Source organism: Sinocyclocheilus rhinocerous, unplaced genomic scaffold, assembly GCF_001515625.1.
Source record: "Sinocyclocheilus rhinocerous isolate Xijiao unplaced genomic scaffold, SAMN03320098_v1.1 scaffold960, whole genome shotgun sequence".
Classification (NCBI taxonomy): domain Eukaryota; kingdom Metazoa; phylum Chordata; class Actinopteri; order Cypriniformes; family Cyprinidae; genus Sinocyclocheilus; species Sinocyclocheilus rhinocerous.
In genome coordinates, this window is record NW_015653482.1 from 97300 (window position 1) to 106206 (window position 8907).

The 8907-nt window shown below is 34.5% G+C and overlaps 1 protein-coding gene across 3 annotated transcripts in view; it reads left to right on the top strand.

Annotated features, from left to right (window-relative positions):
• LOC107716265 (RNA-binding protein with serine-rich domain 1-like) overlaps window positions 1-1822 on the top strand; it is a 5785-nt gene extending 3963 nt beyond the window's left edge. For 2 of the 3 annotated variants that reach the window (XM_016522644.1, XM_016522645.1), the window contains exons 6-7: window positions 820-961; window positions 1226-1822. In XM_016522644.1, the coding sequence (XP_016378130.1) occupies window positions 820-961; window positions 1226-1355 (272 nt within the window). In that variant the 3' untranslated portion in view covers window positions 1356-1822. The remainder of the gene's footprint in view (window positions 1-819; window positions 962-1225) is intronic. The other variant, XM_016522646.1, reaches the window with a different exon arrangement.
• The last annotated feature ends 7085 nt before the right edge of the window (window positions 1823-8907 follow it).

The window sequence follows — 8907 nt, forward strand, 5'->3', positions numbered from 1 at the left end:
CGAGGTTGCTTTGTTTCTTCTCGATAGGTGAGTAACACAGTGTCTGCGCCGCAACAGCTAAAGTCTGTCTAGTACTGGACCGTTGCGACCGTTGAAAATCATTAGAAATTTGTGTCAATACGTCATGAATAGAACGCAGCAGCAGTTTTATGTCGGGGATTTATCGTGTCGTGCCGTGCCGCATCCAGTGTAGACCATAGATATGTATATATATCTATGGTGTAGACAGCATCACTGATTATAATGAGTTCTATAGTATTTTGTCGCGCCGCTCGCGTCCGGTGTAGACACGGTGTAACATTGGTTTTGCTTTGTTTCACAGAACTAATCGTTGCCTGGGTTGCGTACGTATGTGTGGGGCGGAGCTATCAAAATAGGGGTGAGACCCTTTTGGGGTAGGGGTGTGTTTGTTTTGGTGATTTCAAATGTCAACAGTGACTACCAGAAATCGCTTACCCCACCTTTAAAAAGTAATGAAGATTGGTTGGACTTTGAAGTGTTGCTAATATAACTGATTGTTTTATCCTTTGACATTTACGTTTACAAAACATTGATATATTTCCCTTTAATTTTGTCCTTGAATTTTCTTTAATTGGTCTTAAAAAGGTCTTTAAAATGTCTTCAATGTACCTTCAGAAACCCTGTTAATAGACATTTAAAACAACACATCAAATACAAAACAAAATTACCAAAACTTTAGACATGAAAATTAAATCAGAAAAAAAAAAAACTAATTAAACTAAATGCTATAATAAAACACGTTAGTATTCAATGAGTCAGTTCACTAGATGGGATTTCTAACTCTCTTTCTGTCCTCAGGTCAGATCGACGGTCAGGAAATCACAGCCACGGCTGTCCTGGCCCAGAGGATACGACCTGTCCCGAGAAGACCGTCACCTCCGCGCCGAATGCCTCCTCCGCCTCCCATGTGGCGCCGCACACCGCCTCGCACGAGGAGAAGGTTGGCTTTTTTAATGTATTTTAGTCCTACTGGCATGTTGTGTTTTCTGTGCAGGTCGATAGGAACCAATCTGTCTAATACTCTCGCAGGCCTAAATTTCATTTTAGTCTTCACTTCACACCTGTTTGAGAATGTCCGATCTGTCCTTTCACCTGGCATTTCTGTTTATTTGTCCTCGTGCTTCACAGAGGAAACAGACTTGCTGCCTTTTATGTGTCACATCTGGTAATTAGAGTGTGTGTGTCTGTGGTTTATCTTTGCCAGAGCTGACAGTCGTCCTTTTCCCAGGTCTCGGTCTCCGCGGCGCCGCTCACCGGTGAGAAGACGTTCCCGCTCCAGGTCTCTGGGTCGCAGGAGACATCGTTCCCGCTCCAGTTCCAACTCGTCCCGTTAGCAAGACGCTCCATTCTCACGAATGGCTTGTCTTTTTGGCCCGCTCATATTTTAGTTGAAAATGACAGATAAATAGTCCAGATGTTTTTCCTTTTCTCTAGTACCTCAGGATTGTATGTGAAGGCCCTGTCTTATAACATCGACGTTAGGGTGAATGTGCTCGGTTTTATTGGTTTATGTGTTTGTACACTCACTGGGTTTGTGCTAGATGCTCCTTTTTACTGATTTTTTCTTTTTCTTTTTGTAATGTGCTTTTGTTTTGAGAAATACAGCTTTTTACTGGTTTATGGGATTAAAGAGCAGACCTTTTTTTATCCAAATGTTAACATCTGTTCACCGAATTGCTTTTGTTATTACATTAGCGGTTCCACAAAATTCATCTCTCAAGAACACCTTCTAATCCTGTAAAATCTGATGATCTGTAAGAGTTGAAAATGGAAAATCAATAAACCAGTTTAACAACTAAAATCCTCAGTGCTGTCCTTTTCTCACTCTTATGTTGTTTCAGACCTTTATGACTTTATTCCTTAAAAACACAAATGGAGATGTTTTCCTAAATGTTCAGTTCTTTTAACCTTGTGAAGCCTGACCTATGAAATGATAGCCAGAAAAAATATATTTATGAACTGAATAGTTTAATGAACCTTTTCTAGAAAATATAAAAGACAATGCTTTTTGTTGTTTATCATATTTGATACATCAGGCATTTATGTCTCATAATATGATACAGGGGAATATGGAGAAAAACAAAACATTTTATTCAGAGGTTCAAAATAAGCAAAAATATGCAATTTGGTACAGATGCTGCTATTTATATAGCTATATATATACAATTTAAATGAATTTCAAAATTTAATATAAATGTAATTTACACTAAAATTTTAAATAAAATCCTGATAGCTTGTAATGTAAATCAATCTTATAACAATATAGCAGATACTTACATAAAATGATTTAAATATCAGTCGTCACCCCCAATATGTCTTGGTAAGATATTTAAATGCTAGTTTTATGATCAAAACTTTGTAGTTTTAAAACAATGCAATGCAATACAAGAAAAACTGTGAGATGAACAAATAAATGTTCCTCAAAAGCCTGATGGATCATGTTTGATACATTTTACCATATTAAAAAAATGATGTATGGATAATCAAGTAAACCTAAGCTGCTTCAGTCCAGTAAATGTTCATCAATATAAATGTTATTCTTATGTTAATTTTATAAAAATCAGTAAAGATTTTCGCAAAAAGATAAGTGAACCATGACCTGAATGTGGACATTTTTACAACTATACTAATAGGCCTTTTACTGCTAAAAAAGTATCAATCAGACAACAGAAGGCAGTTAGTAGATTGTGTGCAATAGGTTTTTTTAGCAGTTTTGCTCATGTTGATCATTTAGCGGCCTTAGAAATTTGCATATCAAATATGATAAAATAGGGTTTATAAGTTCCCCAGTTGTAAATATGACTTGAGAGACCGTTCATGTCCAATTTCAGACTAGAAAACTCTTATGATAATTCCGATAGCATGTGAAGGCAACATTGCTCACATGGCATTTATAGCTCAGATGACTGACTCAAAAAATGTCAGTGTCCAAAGATGGCAAAACTTGATGCATCGGTCATTAAGGGTATGCTTAAGTCTATTTAAGATTCTACTTGGGAAAAATATGTCAGTTTCACGCTGTGAAGAGCCTTCCAGTGTAATTGGTCAATGGAGAAATCATAAAATACAGTGACATTCGTGCAATAAGTGCTTAAGCTAAACAGCCAAACCTGCTCAGCTGGGCTTCTGAGCCACTTCTTTTTATTCAGTCATTAACTTGGACATTAAAACAGCACTTTATCAGCAGCTGATCCCCGGGGCTGACAAGCCCAGACGGTCGCGTTTGGAAATGAGCTTCTGTATCTGTGGCCTGCTGGAGATTGACTCGTATGTGTCAAGGGTAATGAGGCATGTTGGGTCTCAAGCTTGTGGCTGTCAGGCACAATAAACAGAAAGCGGTATTGAGAATTGTGCCTGGACAAAAAAGGGCCTTTTCAGCTGCAGATGAGGTTTAATGTGAAGTGATGGATTGTGATCCACATCACATTGATTTTGTCACTGAATTTGCTTGTGGACCAGTTTTAAATGTACTAATTACTTCGAGCTGCTTAATTGTCATGCCCAAGAGTACTATCGTTATTGATCAAGAAGGTGATCTAACTAGATTTATCGACGTGTTTTTTTTACTGTGTTTAATTTACCAAAACTGTTTTGCTCATATTTCACCATAAAATCGAAATTTTTAATCCAAAAATAAGTTTTTATTTATTTTTTTATTTTTTTTATTGCATTGCATTGCGTTGCATGTTTTACATTATTTTGTGTCCTATTGTAATTTAAGAAAAGCATTACAGTAAAAAAAAAAAATCCTAATTAATGTATTGGGGTAATATATATATATGTCAAATTAACTTCAGACATTTAATGTAGGCTTGTTGAAAAAGTTGATACATTTTTTAATGATTAATGTGTTCAAGAAAATATACATCAGAATAACTTGCATGCTATTTTCCATAACATACAGTACATTCACTGAAAATACACAGATACATTCACTTGGCCTACATAGAGAAAGATTCACTGCTGATCAGCCAAACATCTTAAAGAAAAAAGATGGCTGTATACAGGAAACAATGCAAATATGCTCCATATTTGATCACATACATTAATTCTTGTACACATATCAAAGGTTAACAGCCTCAGTGACTTATTCAAATGAAATATGTACAATATTCTCGTTTAAATATGTGCTCAAAAATAGGACGCATAAGCAGACATGATCTTATCAAAAAGATTAAAGGATCAGGAAACATATTTCTTACCCCCTTTATTTATTTTTTATTTTTTTGCATGAAGTCTGATCGTGGCTTTAAATGATCTGTCGTATCAATACATTGGCAGTAATGTCCAAAGATATAAGCTTTATGATTGTTCAGAGGAGAAGAATCCTGGACATGAAAATATTTATTATTGGTTTTTGATTGGCCCTTCATCTAGTGGCCTCAAAAAGTATATGAACACAAAAGACACACTTAAAAATGTACAAACCTCTTTGCATTATACAAAATACCAAACCATCTAATGCAGTGACATTCAGACATGAGTCACGATACTTTTGCCACTCTGGATTCTATAGTTTGTCATTTTTTGCAATTTACTCATTAATGTTGTAAAGTGAATAATCTGTGCAGACAATTTAGGTGAAAAAGGACAGAGGCAAATATGGTAGAAACAAATAAATAAGAAAAAATAAATATCAGTTTGGATGATATACAGTACAGACACTTTAGCAGCACCTTGACATTCTAGTCTATAGTTTTGCTTAATTTGCATTCTGTACATATCTAACATATGATATTACACGCTTTTTGCCTATATTTCACCGACATGACATATATCTCACAGGTTATACAGGTTAACCTTAAAGTCACCAGTAACAGGGCTCCTATTCCTGAACATTCTACTGATCAAGTAAAAAAACTCAGATTAGGTAATACTTTACATTACAGGGTCCATATTAATGTAATTGATTACAATAGCAAGAACATTCAATATGCGTAATTACAGGCTGCTCCACAAAATAACTGCATTTTAAGAGCATTTTGATTACTGTTACACACACTTTATATAATTACACTTTAAAAACCCCATGAAATAAAATGCAAATGCATTGACATGTTTCCTATTATGGCGGATTGTCTGTTTAATTTGTTTTGCATTTAATTTAAATCACAAGGCTGGCAAAACCACAATTTGCTACTTGCTATTTCTAGCATGGTGGAAATACTGATTCATCTCAGTGAGTGAATGAGCTGAACAAACAGAATCATCCTAGTTAGATCTGTTTGTTCAGTTCGTTCGATAAACAATTATTTTTCGGTGCCACTTTGAGTCTTGCTCGGGTTCAAAACACCAACTTGTTCAGTTTATTCATTCAGTAGGTTCAATTAATGAAATTACGTACGATCAGGGTATGAACAGTGCTGGGTAGTAACTGAATACATGTAATATGGATTATGTAATCAGATTCCAAAAATGTTGTACTTGTAATTATGTTGTTTCAAAATGCTCATAATCAGATTACAGTTACTTTTTATGGATTACGTGATTACAAATGTATTGATTCTCCCTAATTCTATTTTTCTCTTTTAAATGTTACTTTCTAAAAAAAAAATTCAGCTGTGTATCATATTGAATACAGTGAGTATTCACAATATAGAATGGCCATGCAAATTAATTTGCAAAAATGTTACTCAAGTTACTAAATACTGCTGATAAAAATATTTAAAATGTGGAAGACTTTGACCGTGTCATTGCTGTTTTCATGTTCGTTCATGTGATGCAGGGATTCCCTCACTTTTTTGTCAGTCAAACCGCTTTGACCTAAAATATTTACTTGAAGTCCCCCTGAGATTTAAAAGCTAATATTTCAGTAATTTAACAACACATTTGCATGTCCTCTGATGTTGATTATAGGTCATATATTTTATTATATTTAGCAATAATCCCAATTAAATAAACAAGTTAGGTCAAAAGTAATCTAAAAGTAATCCAAAAGTAGTCAGAATACGTTATCTAAAATGAGTAATCTAGATTACATTACTGACTACAATTTTCATCAAGTAATTTTTAATCAGTAACAGACTACAATTTGTAAGTAATCTACACTGTAAAAAATTATTGTGATTTTAACAGTAAAAGACTGTAAAAATGCTACAGTAAAAACCTGTTAACTGGTTAACAGTAAGTTTCCATAATATATTCGGTGAATAAATGTAATTACATTTAACGTTGTTTACAGTAAAATACTGTTAAAAATATGGTTTTTGGAAGTGAAAAAGAAAAAGCCATAAAGCTGGTTGTGATGAGCTTTTGTTCATCATGTGACTTTCTCATCACCACCAGTTTTTGGTGGTTATCAGTACATTACAATGGTTCAAAACAGATATTAGTACTTCAATATGTTGGTTTATTAACATTACATCAGTTAATGAAATACGGTATTTTATTGTGAATTTAAGTCAAGTCTGTAAAACCTAAAATGTTGCTACCATATTTTTTACAGTGAAGTTCTGACAACCACAGCTGCCGATATTTTACCGTAAATGTCACAGATTTTTTTTTTACAGTGTACCCAGCACTGCAGTATGTATTCATGTTATAGACTTTTTAAAGACAGAAAAATAGTCACACGTTTCATTTGAGTGTTTAAGTCCATGTATGGAAGTGAGCCAGAACAATTTGTTCTCTTAAATTATTCATTCTTCAAAAATAATGGATTCACTTATTCCTATCAAGAGCATTACTGGACAGAGCGTGTGACCTTGCAAACAAGATAAGTTAATATTTTTTGTCCATTACCGTGGAATTGAAAGATTGAGCATTTTAAATGTGTAAATTAACTATCAACTTTAAGGAGTACGCAAGCATACGTGCCTCAAACTGCTCCTCAGGGCTTACAGACATGGACTAAAAGCCACAGAAAAGCCACAGAAAAGCCACGATTTTGAAAATGGACGCTGTAATGGAAAGTGACCATTTCAGTCCTGAAAGAAACCATTTTTCTCTTTTATATTTCACCACCAACACAGCATTTAGCATTCACAGTTCGCCCTGCTGTAATGAAGTGAATACAGCCTTGTCTATGACAGAAATCATACATTTTTAAGTTGTCTAGCTTATCTACGAACATGTTCCCCGCTGTATAGTTTAAATATATATGCACCACAGTTAAAGCACTCCAGATGGCAGCCTGTTACTCCACCCCACAGTGATGATAAATGAATGTGGTTTCCTCCAATAGCTCATTCTGGAGACAGAAATTGATTTTATTTGAAAAGTGTTCTCTTTTTCGCTTTCTTTTTTCTTGAGGCTGCCCAGCAAAGGATAAATGATTGTGTGTATGTGTGTGGTAAACGTTGAAAAGTCTTAATTATTTAGTGTTTGTCACGGTGATAGAAAATCTGTTCATGTACTGAGCAATGAGTGTCGACGTTGCTTAGAATATTGATTTAACCGATAAAGAATAATTCCTCTCTAAAAGTATTTTATGCCTTAATTGTAAACTTAACAGTCAGTTGCACCAGAAGCTTTTTGCTGAAGCAGAAGTCTTTGCTTTTTTGTTATTATTCTTCATCAGGCAGCCATAAAGAAGCGGGTTTCCAGCATTGAGCATATCTAAAGGCTTGATTCTTTATAGCTTGTGCTGTTTGCGACCGGCCCTTGGAGACCAACAGCATATTAAACAAAAATGCCAGCATGGATTTTTAATGTCACAAAGGGAGGGAGTGCTCTGTCTCTGCACTGAGAAGGTAAGAGGGGAAAGGTGGTTCACATACAGTAACATCTCGTTGGCACCAGCTTTGAATCATTTTTTCTTCATGTAAAATGTTGCTTTGGTGTGCATTCAACTGAAACCATGCTAAAGACTAGGGCTGGGCGATACATCGAATATCGGAGATACTACTGTCTTTGCTGATGATAAAATGTAGGGAATATTGTGTATATTGTGATAATATTAAAAGTTTAGTTTATATATGACAAAAATGACCACTGTTATGTGGGCTTTTAAATGCTCCCATGCCCATGTGTGAGTGCTTTGTGAAGAGTATCAAAGGTTTGTATTTTCAATGTTTAACAGCGTTGAGAATAGTAGCCAATCAAGCACTGACCAATCAGAGGCATGAAAGTCACAATCCACACAATAGCGCTGAAAACACAAACAAACAGTTTTCATTCAACCAGGCTCACTTTCTTTATTCTACAAGCTCACAAATCATTTATGAAAGCCCATTTCTGCCACTGAATAACTTTTTTTCTCACTATTCTGACTTTTTCTTGCAATTGCGAGTTTATATCTTGCAATTCTGACTTCTTTTCTTATAAAGTCCAATTCTGAGGGGGAAAAAAAATTATTTTCTCAGAATTGCGAGTTTATATCTCACAATTCTGAATTTATAACTCAAAATTGCGAGTTTATATCTCACAATTCCGAGAACAAAAATTAAAAATTGCAAGTTTATATCTCACAATTGTGATTTTTTTATTCTGTGGTGGAACCAGGCTTCCATAATGAATTCATAACTAAAAATGTGTAAACGCAATGTAAATAAGAGATTACTATAAATAAGATAAATAAATACATTTTTAAACTAGTGTTGATTTGCAGTAAACTATTTTTTTCATGAGGGCCAAAAAAGCCACCTTTTAAAATTCATCAAGAGCAAATGGAAAAGTATTGATATATATAACGAATATTGTCAAAATTTGAAAAAATATTGAGATATACATTTTTTTATATTGCCCAGCCCTACTAGAGACAAACTCTTTAAATCACATCAATATGTATAGTGGTCTAATTGGACAGTCTTTGCCTGGAATGCAAGCCTTTCATAATTTCTCTTGACTTTGAGATGAGTCTTTTTTTGCATTAATATCCTGAAAAGCATTGGCATGTTATAGCTTAATGACCACTCCTGCTCATTTTTTATAAATTTTTTTTGCCAG